Source organism: Heptranchias perlo, unplaced genomic scaffold, assembly GCF_035084215.1.
Source record: "Heptranchias perlo isolate sHepPer1 unplaced genomic scaffold, sHepPer1.hap1 HAP1_SCAFFOLD_64, whole genome shotgun sequence".
Lineage (NCBI taxonomy): Eukaryota > Metazoa > Chordata > Chondrichthyes > Hexanchiformes > Hexanchidae > Heptranchias > Heptranchias perlo.
In genome coordinates, this window is record NW_027139666.1 from 1,693,031 (window position 1) to 1,711,673 (window position 18,643).

At 43.5% G+C, this 18,643-nt stretch overlaps 1 protein-coding gene across 1 annotated transcript; it reads left to right on the forward strand.

Moving 5' to 3' along the window:
- Positions 1–1,078: 1,078 nt before the first annotated feature.
- Positions 1,079–9,947, forward strand: LOC137317968 (EEF1A lysine methyltransferase 3-like). Its single transcript, XM_067980960.1, has 3 exons — positions 1,079–1,234; positions 4,881–4,992; positions 9,550–9,947. The coding sequence occupies exons 1-3, from the start codon at positions 1,079–1,081 to the stop codon at positions 9,945–9,947; spliced, it is 666 nt and encodes a 221-aa protein (XP_067837061.1).
- Positions 9,948–18,643: the final 8,696 nt, after the last annotated feature.

Below are 18,643 nucleotides of genomic sequence, written 5' to 3' on the forward strand. Positions count from 1 at the left end.
AACCCGAAGGCGGATAATTGAACATTTGCAGTTAGTTGTTGGCAAATAAATTGATTTCCATGTTCATTTTAAAATTAAAAAAACAATTCAACCGTCCGGGTCAAAGGCATCAGTTTTACGTGCTCTGTGCTGATGATAATTTGAAATGTTGCTGACCTTAAAACAGTGCAGCATTTGGGCCGTGCAATTACACGGAGCCCTGAGCAGATCCAGTTACGGGAATTAACTGATCACTGAGGGCTTGCCGGTACCTGAGCTGGAAACACAATAAACTTTGATTAATCAGTCTACCTTCTCTCGCCTCTTCACCAAAAAATTTGATAATAACACATTAACACAATATTCAAAAGTGTTTGGAATCTCGGCTGTTCCCCATCGATTCGTTGTAACTCGAGTCAGATAAGAAATGAATAAAGACACTGCGCAACAAAGCGCCGAGAGTCAGCGGCCTATCACATCGTCCCGCTGGCAGTGAGCAGCATGGAGCAGTGACTGTCATCACCACAGTGGGAAAAGGCAGTTACTGATCGGTGCAGCTTGTGAGACAGGTGAAGAACATGAAACTGGTAAAGAGTGGGCGGCAGAGAAAGGCTGCTCACCAACCCGGCCGAGGTTGGGTCGATGATACCACGGCTCGCAACAAAAGCTCTTCTGTTCGGTTTGTCAGCTGAGCAGCTCTTGATCGAAGGGAGTAACTTCACTAAAACAACAGTCGCATGGTAAGGCAAACACCGTCCCTGCCTTCAGATAAAGGCCCACAGTTTCGGCTCCCTGCACACTGACTTTATTTGTTCACTTTATTAATGAGGACCTTTCAGAAACTTTTGAATATTGTGTTAATGTGTTATTATCAAATTTGTTGGGGAAGAGGTGAGAGAAGGGAGACTAATTAATTCAAGTTTATTGTGTTTCCAGATCAGAGTTTGTATTGTTTCATCCACTGTCGGACAAGCGGACTGCACGCACCTGAAGCTGAAACCGAGTGAGGCTCACATCCAGACCCCTGGACAAAACATACCTGGAGATTGCAGTGGTTCAACCAGGATCAAAGCAGTACAGAGTGAGCTCAGAGAGGATAATGGAAACACAGCAGGAAAAGAAGCATTTCAGCAGCTCCGACTCCAAGGAGGACAGCAACAAACTCGAAAGTAGCTATCAGTTTTGCGGGCACACTTTGAGAATCACTGGGGACTCCAGCAATAACCGTGAGATACCAGCAATAATCTGGGGAGCTGTAAGTCCAATGTTTGGTGTAAATGCTTGGATCGGATAGAGAGAAACCAAACCCAGAGCCTCTGCCTTTCACTACAGCAACCGCCCCTACCCCCACCCCCGCCATGTTGAGGAAGCCCAACTTGATGCATTGGTTTTGCAGACGAACATGCATAAGAACATCGGAATTTCTAGAAGAAAGATTATTGTTCGCCGTCTACTTTCCTGGTAGTCACATGACACAGTGAGAACCGAGTTGTCGACGAATAAAAGCAACCAATCCCCATCAATTAGTCTCCATCAGACCCAGACATGAGGCGAGGAAAACCCTCCAGTGGTGGAGAGCTTTGGGAACCATTGGTCCAAAGTCACCTTTTCCTCCTAAACCTGCTCCACTCACCACATGTCATGTCTCCAATTAATCATCTACTTGCCCACTCACTTCACCTGTCTATATCCCTGAGCAGACTCTTTGTATCCTCGTCACAGTTCACTTTCCCACGTATCTTTGTATCGTCAGCAAACTTGGATACATTACACTCGGTCCTTTCATCTAATCATTAATATAGAGTGTAAAAAGCTGAGGCCAAAGCAGGGATCCTTGCGGCACCGCACTAGTTACAGCCTGCCAACCTGAATATGACCCGTTTATCACGACTCTCTGTTTTCTGTCCGTTAACCAATCATGTATCTCTGCTAATATATACCCCCAACCCCATGAACCCATTTTTACTCATTTACTCTATCATAACCGTTCGTGAATATGAACACATCTTTTAAATCTCATCTTAAACTTCTCTGGTCGAACAGAACAACCCCAGCTTCGCCAGTCTCCCCACTTAACTGAAGTCCCGCACCCCTGGTACCATTCTATCAAATCTACACTGCACTGTCCCTAAAGCCTTGACATTCTCCCTAACGTGGTGCTCAGGATTAGACACAATACTCCAGCTGCGGCCTCACCAATGATTTATAAAGGTTTAGCGTCACTTCCTTCCTTTTGTATTCTGTGCCTATTTTATAAATCAAGGGTCCCGTATGCTTTTTTTAACAGCCTTCCCAACTTGTCTTGCCACCTTCAAATATTAGTGTACGTACAACCCGAGTTCGCTCTTTTCCTGTATCCCCTTCAAAATGGTAACATTTTGTTTGTATTGTCGCTTCTTATTATTCCTATCAAAGTGTATCATTTCACAGTTCTCCGCGTTAAATTTCATCTTCCATTTGTCTGCCCATTTCCCTTGTGTGTCTGGTCTCCTGAAGTCTGTTCTTAGCCTCCACATTGTTTACTACATTTCCGAGTTTCGTATCATCTGCAAACTTTGAAATTATACCCTCTATACCCAAGTCCAGTTCATTAATATATATCAAAAAGATCAATGGTGCAAATACCGACCCCTGGGGAACACATCCAGCCTGAGAAATAACCGTTCACAACTACTCTCTGCTTTCTGTCTCTTAGCTAATTTCATATCTACGCTGACCCTGTCCCGTTAATCCCATGGGCATCAATGTTGCTAACTCATCTATAACGTGGTACTTTGAAAATTCATGTCAACAAACATAACTGCACGAACACCATCAACCCTGTTAATTACTTCATCAAATAACTCAATCAAGTTTATCAAACACGATTTGCCTTTAAGAAATCCGTGCTGACAGTAATTTATTAAAACATGTTTTTCCAAGTGACTATTAATTTTGTCCCAGATTATTGTCTCTAAAATTTTCCCCACCTCCGACTTTAGGCTGACTGGCCTATAGTTACCAGGTTTATCCTTCTCCCCTTTTTTGAACAGGAGAACAACATTTGCAACTGGTCAGTCCTCTGGCACCATCCCCATATCCAAGGTGGATTGAAAGATTGTGGCTATAACCTTTGCTATTTCCACCCTTACTACCCACTACAATCTAGGATGCATCCCACCTGGACCGCGTGGCTTTTCTACTTTGAGTACTGCCAAACTTTTTAGTGCATCCTCTACTATCTCTTCCTTTACTGGGATATTGGCAGCATCCTCTTTTTTTGTGAATGTCGATGCAAAGTATTCATTTAGTACCCCAGCCGCGACTCCACAATGAGTTTGTTCTTTTGTCGCTAATTGGCCCCACCCTTCCTTTGATTATCCTTTAGCTATTTGTCTGTTTATAAAAATACTTTACTCTTCACTTTTCTGTTATCTGCCACCACTTTCTCGTACACTCTCTCCGCCCGTATTATTTCCTTTTTCAGATCTCCTCTGTACTTTCTCTATTCTGCTTCATTTTCTAATATATTATGGTCCTGACATTAGTCACAAGCCTCCTTTCTCTGTTTCGTTTTAGTCTCTATATTTTCATTTATCCAGTGAGCTCCAGCTTTGCATGCCCTTCCTATCTCCCTCATAGGAATGCGTTTCGATTGCACCCGAATTAGCTTCTCCTTGAAGGCCTCCGATTGATTATTTACTTTTTTACAGCCAGTCTTTGTTTGCATTCAACATGGGCCGGCTCACTTTTCAACTCACTGGAATTACCCCTCAGCATCTTCACCTTTGATTGATCAATGCCTCTTTCCATAACTACTCTACACCTAATATATAACATCCATGGCATCATGTTCTGTCTTCATACCATCCATGGCACCATTAAATTGTTTTTACCCTCCAGGCCACATTTACCGGGTTTACCTCCTCCCTGACACAATGTAATGGGTCGATAACCTTCTTGTATCATGTCTTGGTTTTCTGCTCCAAATTACCATATCCTGGGTTTATGCCATCCTTATCACCATGCCCTAGCTGGCACAAAGTACTGATTGATGTATTCTCCTCTGAATCAAGATGGGATGCATACTCCACCAGCACCATGTATTATGTTTATACTCTCCTTCACAACCGACACTGGATATCCACTATCCTTGATCACAGACATTGGGTATCAACCATTCTAGATCCCCTGCACTGGGTATCCACCATCCTTAGCACCATGTGCGGTATATACACCATTGTTAGAACCGTGCGCAAGGTTTTTTTTTCTATTTGTTCATGGGATGTGGGCGTCGCTGACCAGGCCAGTATTCATTGCCCATCCCGAATTGCCCTTGACTATACACAATCCTGAGCACAATGCGCGGTGTATCCACCATCTTGGACACCATTCCCGGAGCATACACCATCATTGACACCATGTGCGGGGTATTCGCCATCCTTGATACCATGTATTGGGTTTATACCCATCACAACACAATGTTCAGATTTTTATATTTTCCTTGGAACCAAGTACGAGATTGATATCTTCCTTGGAATTACTTACTGGCTTGCACCCTCCCTTGCTCCCTCACTTGCACCTTCGCTTGCACTGATCCCTGCAACCTCCCATGCTCCCACGCTTGCTCTCACCCTTGCTCCCACCCTTGCACTTTCCCTTGCACTGATCCCTGCACCCTCCCATGCTCCCACCCTTGCATCCACGCTTGCTCCCGGCCTTGCACCCTCCCTTGTTCCCTACCTTGCACCTATCCTTGTACCCTCACTTGCTCCGACACATGGACCCTCCCTTGCATCCTCCCTTGGACTTTCCCTTGCTCCCTCCCTTGCACCCTCCCTTGCAACCCCTTGTCATGTGAACTTGGATTCAGAAAGTTGCAGGTGAACGAATTCTAACGTTAATGCCATATTTTGTTTCAGGGCCTCGTTCTATGCCGGTTCTTTGAGAAAGAGAATATCAGTTTTTCTGGGAAGAAGATGATTGAATTGGGGTCCGGCACTGGGATCGTGGGGATTCTTGCCATCCTACTGGGTGAGTTAAATGTTCCAAGCGATAGAACTTTGCATGTGTGAGAGAGAGCGATGAACTGTAATGGAGTAGGACGGCTATATAGTGAAGGACCATGACAGTGACTGGTCATAGGTTTGATTAAACCCCCAGTTATATGCATGTTTTGTGAACGCTGCTGTCTCTTCTTCTTTTGAGGTCCTTACTATTGACAGTTCTTCACCTCCAGTTTTAATCTTTTTGAAAGAGAATGCTTTCAAAGCACAGGACCCTTACCTCAGGTAATATGAATGATGCCTCAAAAAAGTCGCAGCTTTCGAGACTCAGCCGTTCCACCTGCCATTTTGGAGCAAGTCCCTCCTCCCATCCGGGAGCGGGATATCAATTGAACTGCCGTTGATCTGTGAAAATCCAGAAAACGTAAAAATCTTTAAATGAAAAAGTGAAACATTTGAACACGTTTCTCCTTGAGCTGATGAGCTGAGAACTAGATACCTATCAGAAATGGCCTGGTTTTGTTCAATGTAATATTTGCACAACATCCTGAACATCTCAACTCTGATCAAATATAAAACGGGGAAGCTGTTGCTTTTGATCATGTTTTTGGGTCTTTGTGAGCTCCAGTCACGTGTCCAGCAACCAACTGATGGCCAAATTATACACCATAAAACAGTAAGCATGCTTTAGAATAAAATGATGAAGCATTCCGTGCCCGCATACAGCACAACCTGGACAATATCCAGGCTTGGCTGTTTTGTGGCAAGTAACATTGGCGCCAGTCAAGAGCCAGGCAATGACCATCTCCAACAAGACAGAGTCGAACCAACTCCCCTTGACATCAAACGGCATTGCCATCGCCGAATCTCCCACCATCATCATCCTGCGGGTCACCATTGGCCAGAAACTGAACAGGACCAGCCACATAAATCGTGTGGCTAGAAGAGCAGGTCGGAGGCCTTGTATTCTGCGGCATTATCTGAGGAATTGCTAAAGGAAGTAATCATTATGTCCTTATCATTACCATTATCGAATAGCCCCACTTGCGACCTTATGATGGAGGGAAGTCATTAATGTAGCAGCTGAAGATAGTTGGGGCGAGGTCACTGCCCTGCGATGTCCTGAGGCTGAGATGATTGTCCTCCAACAGACACTACCTTTGCGCCAGGTATGACTCCAGCCACTGGAGAGTTTCCCCCCTGATTCCAATTGACGTCAGTTTTGCTCCGACTCCTTCGTGCCACACTCGGACAAATGGTGCCTTGATGTCAAGGGCAGTCAATCTCACCTCACCTCTGGAATTCAGGTCTCATTTCCATTGTTGACCGGATGTCACCGGTTAACGGTTTTGGCTTAGTACACAGAGGAAGAGTCAATTCTCTCTTAATTCTCAATTCGCTTTATTAACGTTATTAGATCATGCACACAGCGCTTATACGTCTAGTTAGATATAGGAATGCAGTTTACAGCAGGTTATACAGTTTTATACTCAAACTAGGATTTAAACGCACACCCACTAGGATTCCCTGACTAACACATCCCTCAGTATCAGGATTTAAAAGCACGCCCACTAGGTTCCCCTGACGAAAACTCCCTGAGTTGTCACAGAATAGAAAGGATATTATATTACCCGGAAAGGAGAGATACTGCTGGCCAGGCAATTCTCTCTCTCACTCCCGACGTCGTCTCTACGTCCCTGACGTAGGGTTCCCACTTCCACGAGGGTTAGTCTCCGGAGTCTCCCACAAAAACAAACTGGGACCAAGCCAGCAATTCTTCAGTTTTATTCCCAAGTCTGTCTTTTCGAATGATGCTGTCTTCTCTGGTTGGCTCAATGTTGCTGGAGTGATCGATGTCATCCCCTGATTGGCTCTGTTCCAAGGGCCTAGGAAGCATCACTTCATACTCCTTTCCTAATTCAGGACTGGTGTCTCATCACAGTTCCTTTGTCCCTGTAAGAAGCGGAACGAATTCAAACCGGTTCTGGCCAGTTCAGACCAGTGACTGAACTCCAGGTCACCCCAGTTCAAAAGTCAGTGTCTTTGTTAGCACTTCGAATTAAGCTCAATAAGTTTCTGCAGCCTCTGGCCAACACCATGTTTGGACCAAGGCTGTAATGAGGTCTGGAGCCGAGTGGTCATGGCGGAACCCAAACTGAGCATCGGTGAGCAGGTTATTGGTGAGTAAGTGCCGCTTGATAGCACTGTCGACATCTTCCATCACTTTGGCGATGATTGAGAGTAGGCTGATGGCGCGGTAATTGGTCGGATTGGATTTGTCCCGCTTTTTGTGGACAGGACATACCTGGGCAATTTTCCACTTTTTAGTCGGATAGATGACAGTGTTGCAGCTGTTCTGGAACAGCTCAGGTCGGGGCACAGCTTGTTCTGGAGCACTGGTCTTCAGCACCACAGCCGGGATGTTGTCGTGACACACAGCCTTTGCCAGTTCATGAACTCAAACATTTATTGTTTTTCACGTGGAGTGAATGGAATTGGCTGAAGACTAATATCTGTGATGATGGGGACCTCAGGAAAAGGCTGAGAATGATCATCCACTTGGCACTTCTGGCTGTAGATTTTTGCAAGCGCATCAAACTTTTTTTTTGCACTCAGGGAATCAAGGGAAATGGGAATCGGGCGGGAAAGTGGAGTGGAGTTCGAAGACCAGCCATGATCTTTTCGAATAAAGGAGAAGACAAGAGGGGCCGGATGGCCTACTCCTGCTACTATTTCTTATGTTCTTATGTTCCCATGTGCTGGGCTGCGCTCTTGTTGAGGATGAGAATCTTCACCGAGCCTCCTTCTCCTGTTAGTTGCTTAATTTGCGACCACCATTCGCGACTGGATGTGACCGGATTTCAGAGCTTTAACCTGATTGTTTGGTTTGGGGATTGCTGAACTCTGTGCACAGCATCGTGCTCTCACTGTTGAGAATACATGGTGCTCTTACTGTATATAATGCATGGTGCTCTCACTGTTTATAATGCATGGTGCTCTCATTGTTTATAATGCACTGTGCTCTCACTGTTTATAATACATGGTGCTCTCACTGTTTATAATGTATTGTGTTCTCATTGTTTATAATGCACTGTGCTCTCACTGTTTATAATGCATGGTGCTCTCATTGTTTATAATGCACTGTGCTCTCACTGTTTATAATACATGGTGCTCTCACTGTTTATAATGCCTGGTGCTCCCACTCTTTATATTGCATGGTGCTCCAACTGTTTATAATGCCTGGTGCTCTCACTGTTTATAATGCATGGTGCTCTAACTGTTTATAATGCCTGGTGCTTTCATTGTTTATAATGCATGGTGCTCTCACTGTTCATAATGTATGGTGCTCTCACTGTTTATTATGCCTGGTGATTTCATTATTTATAATTCATGGTGCTCTCACTCTTTATAATGCATGGTGCTCTCACTGTTTATAATGCATGGTGCTCTTACTGTTTATAATGCATGGTAATCCTTTGCTGTGTCTTCACCAAGTTGGCACCTGATTTTCATATAAGCCTCTTGCCGCTCCAGGCATGCTCTTCTACATTCCACATTGAAACAGATTTAGTCACCAAGCTTGATGGCGAGTGAGAATTGAGGGATATGCCGAGCCCTGCGGTGACAAGATTGTTGTGGCATTCCATTATGCTGCTGCTTAGGGCCCATGGCGCCTCATGAGTGCCTGCTTTTGTGCTGCTAGATTTGTTATTAATCTATCCCGCTCAGCAGGGTGGTAGTGCCACACGACTCGATGGAGGGTTTCCTCAGTGTGAGGACAGGTCTGATTCTCAGAGTATGTCAGACCGTTGCTTGACTAGTTTGTGAGGCAGCTCTCCCGACTTTGACAACAGTCCCTAATTGATAGCGAGGAGGACCTTGCAAGGTCAACTGGGCTGGGTGTGCCTTTTTCTGACCCAATTCGATGCCTGTGTCGCAGCTTTATCCTTATTTTGATATTGCGGCATGGCTCACGACCACACGAGAGGGCAGTAAAGCATCAACCACATTGATGTGAGACTGGAGTCACACACAGGCCAGATCGTTTCAGGACGCAGGTTTCCTTCCCTAAAGAACATTAGTGAACCTATTGGGTTTTTGCCACAATCGGATAGTTTCATGGTCACTTTGGGGCGGATATTGACTTCAAGCGGCAGTTTAAAACGTGTGATAGCTAAAAATAAAAACCGGGAGGAATGTTCAACGGGCGACAAACTCGTTGTCACCGCTTTTACGCTGTGGCAGAAAGTCAATATCGCCCCTTTTACTGATACCAGCTTTTTAGGTTGACATTTTCGAATTAAAATCAAAATCTCAAACTGCCGTGGTTGGATTTGAGCTCAAGGTGCTGGATTTTTATTCCGCAGTTTTGAATTACTAAATCCATTGAAATAACCGTTGTGCTAATGGAATCGCTGATCAATGTTGTGACACTGCACAAGTTCATCATTATATTTAACAGCCTTTGCTGTGTTAATTTGCTTTGCCCCGAATCCCTTTTGCCCACATTAAACATTTACAGGTTGGTGTCATAGGGAAGCAATAAGTGAAGATACGTCATTACTCTTTTACATTCTTCTGGCAGGTGGAGATGTGACCTTGACCGACAAACCAGAAGTTCTGAATCAAATAGAACTAAACGTGGCCAACAATGTCCCCTCTTCAATTATCCAGCGGTCAAAAGTCTCTGCTCTCTCGTGGGGTGTAAACCATGATCAATTTCCAACAGACTACGACATCATCCTGGGATCCGATATCGTCTACAAGAAACGTGAATACCACTTACTGCTAAAGACCCTACAACATCTGAGCAACCAAAACACTATCATTTACATCTGCTCGAGGATGCGTGATATCATGGGAGCCATGAATTTTCACGAGCAGCTCATTCCACAGCATTTTAACTCCGAAATTGTTCACAGTGTCCCAGAAAAAGAAATCAACCTGTACAAAGTGACCAAAAAAGTTCCTGGCGCTTATTAAGGAGGAAATTCCAGAGAATAGGGTGGAGGCAGTTAAACGTCTCATAATGGGAAGACGCGAGGGGGAGAAGGGCACAACAGGCAAGAGTAAGAGGACTGGATGATTTAGGAGGAGGTTGCAGAGATAGAGGGATTGGGATTTCCATTTACTCTAACACCATAACCCTGACACCCTTACTGAAACCCTAAACCTAAACCTGAAACCCTAACCCTAATCCTGACGTTATAGTCCGAGCCAATCCCTCACTCGAGCCCAAGTCGGAGGCCTGACCAAAACGCGAATCCTATTAATGCCACTGTTATCTGACTGGAGTAATATTGGCAGGGAGGGTTAGAGTTTAGGGTTAGGAACCCTCTATAGAGTCAGCTTCACCCTGTATCTAACTTCAGTCCAGCACTGCAGAACACATCACAGGACCTACACTTTTCCCCTCCTGAAGTGTTGCTCTCCCACTACATTCACGTTTGTGTGATGATTGCATCAACGGAAGCTCGTTTAAATTGACCCAGTTGAAGACTGCCGTAATGTTGTGCAGTAGAGAGTATATTACGAGATCAATTCTTCGGCCCTCCCTCCCTAACAGCTTAGTGGGATACTCGGACTGCAGCCGTTCAAGAAGAAGGCTCACCACCACTTTCTCAAGGGCAACAAGGGAGGGGCAACAGATTCTGGCCTTGTCAGCGACGCCCACACCATGAGAATGAATATATAAAAAAAGAAAACTTGTGAAGTTCTGTGGTTCGAATTATTCCCTTTGCCGCATTTTGCAGTGATCGTCAATATATAAAGAACCAACACATTTACAAAAAGATTCATTAATGGGGACTTAGCTCAGTTTTAGCAGGGTACCAGCTAGACACACGTAACTGACATAGTTCCCTACCCCGAAACGATTTTAACCCTGGTGCGGGAGGGTATCTGTCACACTGTGACACCTGGTCCTCCTTTTGTTTGGAGGCAGTATTGTACAGCTGGAGGCAGTACAGCGAGATACAGGATAGTGCAGCTGCAGGCAATACAGCTGGCACAGAATAGTACAGCTGGAGACAGTACGGCTAGGTACAGGATAGTACATCTGGAGGCAGAACAGCTAGATACAGGATAGTACAGCTGGAGGCAGTACAGCTGGGTATAGGATAGTGCAGCTGGGGGCAGTACAGCTAGGTACAGGATAGTGCAGCTGGGGGCAGTACAGCTAGGCATAGAATAGTACAGCTGGAGACAGTACGGCTTGGTACAGGATAGTACATCTGGGGGAAGTGCAGTTACGTACAGGATAGTAAAGCTCGAGACAGATAGTACAAAAGGAAGGAAGATATCCTCATCCTTTATAAATCATTGGTTGGGCCTTAGCTTGAATACTGTGTTCAATTCGGGGCACGGAACCTCAGAAAGGGTGTCAAGGCCTCAGAGAGGTTGGAGAAGAGGGTTACTAGAATTGTCCCAGGAATGAGGGAGTCCCGTTATGTGGAGAAACTGGAGAAGCTGGGATTGTTCTCCTCAGAACTGACTCGGTCGACTGGAGATTTGTTCGAAGTGTTCAAGATCATGAATGGTTTTGATTGAGTCAATAAGGAGAAATTGCTTCCAGTGGTAGACGGGTCGGTCATCAGAGGACAAAGATTTAAGGTGATCGGCAAAAGAGCCAGAGTCGACATGAGGAAACATTTTTTTATGCAGCGAGTTGTAACGATCTGGAATGCACTTTCTGTAAATGTGGTGGGTGCATATTCAATATTAACTTTTTAAAGGGAATTAGATAAATACTTGAGGAAAAAAAATTACAAGGCTATATGGGAAGAGCAGGGGAATTGGACTAATTTGATAGCTCTTTCAAAAAGCCGAACAGGCAAGTTGGGCCAAATAGTTTCCTCCTGTGCTGTACCTGCTATGATACTGTGATACTATGTGAAAGAGTCAGGAGGAATCTCAGTTCAGTGGCCAGACATCTAAAGCTGTGGCAGGTACACACACAATCAAATAACATTTCATAACAGCGATAACCAATAAATACTTTGAAATCTCAGTTCAACTGAACCATGTCATTGGGGAGAAAGAACAATGCACTGATTCGTTGTAATACTGAAACCGTGAGCGGTCTCGGTATGAATCACTGAAAACATATTCATAGAATCATAGAATCATAGAAGTTACAACATGGAAACAGGCACTTCGGCCCAACATGTCCATGTCGCCCAGTTTATACCACTAAGCTAGTCCCAATTGCCTGCACTTGGCCCATATCCCTCGATACCCATCTTACCCATGTAACTTTGCAAATGCTTTTTAAAAGACAAAATTGTACCCGCCTCTAATGCTGCCTCTGGCAACTCGTTCCAGACACTCACCACCCTTTGAGTGAAAAAATTGCCCCTCTGGAACCTTTTGTATCTCTCGCCTCTCACCTTAAATCTATGCCCCCTCGTTATAGACTCCCCTACCTTTGGGAAAAGATTTTAACTATCTACCTTATCTATGCCCCTCATTATTTTATAGACTTCGATAAGATCACCCCTTAACCTCCTACTCTCCAGGGAAAAAAGTCCCAGTCTATCTAACCTCTCCCTATAAGTCAAACCATCAAGTCCCGGTAGCATCCTAGTAAATTTTTTCTGCACTCTTTCTAGTTTAATAATATCCTTTCTATAATAGGGTGACCAGAACTGTACACAGTATTCCAAATGTGGCCTTACTAATGTATTGTACAACTTGAACAAGACATCCCAACTCCTGTATTCAATGTTATGACCAATGAAACCAAGCATGCCGAATGCCTTCTTCAACACCCTATCCACCTGTGACTCCACTTTCAAGGAGCGATGAACCTGTACTCCTAGATCTCTTTGTTATATAAATCTCCCCAACGCTCCACCATTAAGGGAGTAGGTCCTGGCCCGATTCGATCTACCAAAATGCATCACCTCACAATTATCTAAATTAAACTCCATCTGCCATTCATCGGCCCACTGGCCCAATTTATCAAGATCCCTTTGCAATCCTAGATAACCTTCTTCACTGTCCACAATGCCACCAATCTTTGTGTCATCTGCAAACTTACTAACCATGCCTCCTAAATTCTCATCCAAATCATTAATATAAATAACAAATAACAGCGGACCCAGCACCGATCCCTGAGGCACACCGCTGGACACAGGCCTCCAGTTTGAAAAACAACCCTCTACAATATATTTCAGGACAGGTTAGTTCCACAACATGGTACATTTAAGAGCTCCTCGTGGTATGATGCCACGCCTTAGCCCAATCATCTGATTTGAGGGTATTTAGTACAGAGAATTAGCCAATAACATTCTCAGGGCTGGATACACATAGTTCATTGCATATATAATGCAGCTGCCACAAGACCAAAAGCGTAGCAAGTTTATGCACCAGATAAACTGGTAGAACAGAACAGGCGGCTCTGTAAAAGATGATGGGAGAAGAAAATTGCAAAGTTCAGCAGCAAAGTTAAAACCGATTTACATCATTAACGGATGAGATAATTGCTTATCCGGAACACCAACGATGCAAGAACAGGGTAGTTATTGCGTTTTATCCAAAACATTACTGGGTATTGGGTCAAGTTTATCAAGCCTCAATGGGGGATCATTTCGGGAACAGCGATCATGTTATCTTAATTGTAAACAATTTTACAACACCAAGTAATAGTCCAACGATTTTTATTTAAAATCTACAAGCCTCCGAAAGCTTGTAGATTTCAAATAAAAATCGTTGTAAAATTGTTTACAATTGTCAACCCCAGTCCATCACCGCCATCTCCACATCATGATATCTTAAGGTTTAGATTAGTTACGGAAAAGAACGGGGAGCAATCCAAAATAAAAATACTTAATTGGAGTTCGGCCAAATTCAGCGGGTTGAGAACGGATATGGCCCGTCTAAATTGGAATCAAACATCGGCAGGCAAAACTGTAATCGAACAATGGGGAGCCTTAGGGAGGATATGTTTCGGGTATAGCCTCGGTTCATTCTCACGCAGGAAAAGGTAGGGCAAGAAAAGCCAGAGCTCCCTAGATGAAGAAAGAGATAGAGAATAAGATGAAGCAGCAAAAGGGGGTGTATGACAGATGTCTGGTTTATAACACATGTGAGAACTAGGCTGAATCTAGAAAGTAGAGAGGGGAAGTGAAAAAGGAAATGAAAGGTGTAAAGAGAGAGTATGAGAATAGACTGCGGCCAACATAAAAGGGAATCCAAAAGTCTTCCATTGGCAGATAAATAGTTAACCGGTCGGAAGAGGAGAGGTGGGGCCGATTAAAGACCAAAAAGAAGATCTATGCATGGAGGCAGAATGCATGGCTGAGATACTAAATGAGCACTTTGCATCTGTCTGTAACAAGGAAGGAGACACAACATAAGTCAGAGTAAAAGAGGAGGTCGTTCAGATACTGGATGGGCTAAAATTGATAAAGAGAAGGTACTCGAAAGGCTGGCTGTGCTTAGAGTAGAAAAGACACCCGGTTCGGATGGAATGCTTCGTAGGTTGCTGAGGGAAGGAAGGGTGGAAATTGTAGAGGTACTGGCCATAATCTTCCAAACATCCGTAGATAAGGGGTGGTGCCTCAGGACTGGAGAGTTGGAAATGTTACACCCTTGTTCAAAGAAGTTTTTGAGGATAAGCCCGGCAACTACAGACCAGTCAGTTTAACCTCAGTGGTGGGAAAACTGTTAGCAATTAAATTCCGGGACAAAATTAATAGTCACTTGTACAAGCGCGGATTAAAAAAGAAAAGACAGCACGAATTTGTTAAAGGAAAACCGGCTAAACTATCTTCATTGAGTTTTTTGACGAGGTAACAGGGAGGGTCGATGAGGGTAATGATGTTGATGTTGTTTATATGGACTTTCAAAATGTGATTGATAAAGTGCCACAAAATAGGCTTAGCCGCAAAATTGAAGCCCATGGAATAAAAGGGGCAATGCCCGATATGAAATTGGCTAAATGACATGAAAAAGAGAATAGTGGTGAACGGTTGTTTCTTCGGACGAGTGGAAGGCATACAGTGGTGTTCCAGAGGGGTCGGTGCTAGGAACACTGCTTTTCATGGTATATATTAATGACTTGGACTTGCGTGTATAGGACACAATTTCAAACTTTGCAGATGAAACAAACCTTGGAAGTGTACTGAGCAGCAAGGAGGATAGTGATAGACTTTAAGAGGACACAATCAGGCTGTTTGAATGGGCGGATACATAGCAGATGAAATTTGATGAAGAGAAGTGCGAAATTATACATTTTGGAAGGAAGAACGAGAAGGGGCAATATAAACTAGAGGGCACAATTCTAAAGGGGGTGCAGGAACAGAGAGATCTGGGGGTGTATGTGCACAACTCTTTGAAGGTGGCAGGACAGGTTGAGAAAGCGGTTAATAGAGCATATGGGATCTTGGGCTTGAAAAATAGAGGCACAGAGTACAAAAGTATGGAAGTTATGTTGAACTTTTATATAACGCTGATTTGGCCAAAACTGGAGCACTGTGTCCAACTCTGGGCACCAGAATTTAGGACGGATGCGAAGGCTTCAGAGAGGGTGCAGAAAAGATTTACTGGAATGGTTTCAGGGATGAGGGACTTTAGTTACGTGGATAGACTGGAAAAGCTGGGGTTGGTCTCCTTGGAGCAGAGAGGGCTGAGAGGAGATTTGATAGCGATGTTCAAAATCATTGAGGGGTGCAGACAGAGTAGATAGAGAGAAACTGTTTCCATTGGCAGAAGGGTGGAGAAACGAAGGACACAGATTTAAGGTGATTGGCAAAAGAACCAAAGGCGACAGGAGGAAAAACTTTTTTTACGCAGCGAGTGTTAATCTTACGTAATGCGCTGCCAGAGAGGGTGGTGGAGGCAGATTAAATCGTGGCTTTCAAAAGGGAATTGCGCAAATACTTGAAGGGAAAAAATGCAGGGCTACGGGGAAAACGGCGGGGGAGTGGGACTCGCTGGATTGCTCTTGAAGAGAACCGCCACGGACTCGTTGGGCCGAATGACCTCGTTCTGTGTTTTAAACATTTTAAACATTCTATGATTCTATGATTCGAAGGTCCTTTTGGACTCGCCTTACCTTTACACAAAGACAGGAAAGACTTTCTTTAACTCAGAAAAATCTAATGCTCCGCATAATATACAATTCAATGGAAGAGAGCATGTACCGTTTCAATGGCTCCCAACCCCAGCTCGTCCAGATGTTTTCAGTGAAACGATCTTTAAACATAAACCCACACTTGGGTCATTTCCTGCATCCGTCTTTAGTGAAATGAGACTCAATGATCTCGACGCCTGACGTTTCCCTCCGACGAAGTTTAAAGACTGAAACATCCTTGCTGGCCTCTGCTACAATGTGCCTGAGCATTCTAATCCCTTCCAACTGTCGGCTTCGTGATAGATGAGCGGACCGTTCGATAAACGGGCACCTGAAACAGGAAGGATGGTTGTCGTCCATCAGTGCTTCCAATTACTTTTGGAGATAACTCTCATATCTCCACCCCCTCGAACTCTCTATCTCGGATGATAACAAATAACCATAAATAGGTTAAAGCCGAGCCTTTGAGAGGCAAAGTGTTGGAACAAATTATCACAATGCTGTGACATTCAATATCTGCCGCTGTCTGCAGACAAGGTCTTAAATTCTTAACACTGCTGGATCTCCTCATGCATCTACTTTTTTGCAAAAAACTTTGCTCCTTAACTCTCTGAGGCCACTTTTATGTCAAAGAACTACTCTCGGTAATCAACACACAATCGGTTCCGAAAACCATGGTCACCTGTTCTGACAGAAGAAAACAGAAAATCCACTGTTGCTGTTTTTGAGATCCCAAGGGGTTCATTGCATAACGTGCATTTGTCAATTCCTGATTTCCTTCCAAGAACGTGGGGAAATAGCCACTCAAATGAAGAAACTCAAAAATATAATAATGCCTGATATATGTTTACATTCTGCAATAGAAAAGTTTTTTGCTTCGTGAATATTTACGCAGAGTTAATATTATACTAGGAAACAAATCTAAATCAGCTGCCTGAGGAAGGGATTAACTTCTCGGCAGTGAAGAACAAGAAGGTGGACCCAGATATCATCAGACTCACGAAGCTTGCGTCACGCTACTTTCACATCAAATTAAAAATGTTTCTGAATGAAAAAGAAACAAACTCAATTGTATCCCCCCCCAAAAAAAAATAGTCTTTGTGCCGTGAAGCAAGAATAACTTGCATAAATATCCAAATGCTATTAAATCGTGGAAAATAAATATCAGCTTCTTTTCGACTTCCAATTTTCAAAACATGAGCTGTGAAAGAACTGAAATGTTTTTACCAAACTTTTGCTTCTTTAGGAATTGAAAATCTGTTAAAACAAGCAGAAATCATTAATAATATCAATATTATCTTTAAACACATTCCTGTCAAGGAAGACAGCATTTTAGTTCATCCATCTCATATTAAGAAAAGTAGGTTGTGCCTGCACTTGTGTCTAATAATTACACTCAACCTTATCCACCTCAAATCATTAAGTCCTTGACATTTGTGAGAAATTCAAAAATGCCAATTTCATTCATGTGATAATCTCATGTCTGGAACAAAAAACTCTCACCGAATTTACAATAATCAGAATTTCACCGTAGGCAAAATAAAAGTCTGGTTGTCACAATTTAATTGATTAGTTTACCTCAATAGCTCCAATTTAATTCAGCAATATCTTGAACTTAACTTAAATCGGAACAGATACAATTATCAAAATAGCACGTGCTTACAAAAACATAATACATTTTTTCATCTTTCTTTTTGTTGTTTCTTCAGGCCCCTTTCCAATTGAGAGTAAAAAGTAATGAATATAACTGAAGAAAAAGTTACCCTTCACAGCTAAACAAAATCTTCGTAACATTCTTGCACGACAAGCTGAAAAAGAGTGTGTCGCCACAGCCAGTGGCACCAAAACATTCACACAGGCTTTTAAAGTAACAGACCGCTGCAAACAAAATAACTTTCGAAGCTTGTAACTAGAAAAGGGATTTGATCTTCCCCACTCTCCTTCTTCAGTATATGATAAATTAATTTCCCCTTTTTCTCCCAAACCAATATTCGCTACTTAACCCCATTCTGTACTGATTCGAAGTCTCAAGCTCACAGTTTTTGCCCTGACCCAAACCTGTTATCTCCGAGACAATTCATAACATACTTCTCTGCCCACCACAGCGCTCAGCTTCTTTTCAAAAAGCTCCCCTGATTGTCTCCATTGTTACTGTTGTATTGGAGGGAAAGCTCATGCTCCCGCTGAAACAGTTTTCCGAACTTAATGGACTGGGTTCAGCACCTTGTCCGTCCGAGGCACTTAGTTTCACTCAATCCACATTATCGCAGGTCAAGGTCTGACGCCGCAGTCGCCAGTTTATAAGTTTGATTCAGACTCGACACCAAAAGGTTGGGATTAATCCTTTATCGAATATAAGCAAGTATCAACACACAATGTTTCGGGCAATATTATTACAAAGAAGGACACGATAATAACCGTTCGTCTTGCTTTGGATAGAAACTGTAACCCTCGGGTGGCTGCTTATCCGTCTCTCTCCCTCTCTCTCTCACACACACACACATCGTCCTGTGCTTTCATAAATACAAGTGTTAAACTAGAATTCTTTATATCGCTCATTTCATGCAATCTCTCCCTTATCTTTATTTCTTATTCATATTCC

Excerpts from the sequence above, each read along its gene's own strand:
- LOC137317968 (XM_067980960.1), top strand. The coding sequence starts at position 1,079 with ATGGAAACACAGCAGGAAAAGAAGCATTTCAGCAGCTCCGACTCCAAG. Across the intron at positions 1,235-4,880 it reads CAGCAATAATCTGGGGAGCT|GGCCTCGTTCTATGCCGGTT; the intron begins GTAAGTCCAATG and ends ATTTTGTTTCAG. Across the intron at positions 4,993-9,549 it reads GATTCTTGCCATCCTACTGG|GTGGAGATGTGACCTTGACC; the intron begins GTGAGTTAAATG and ends TTCTTCTGGCAG.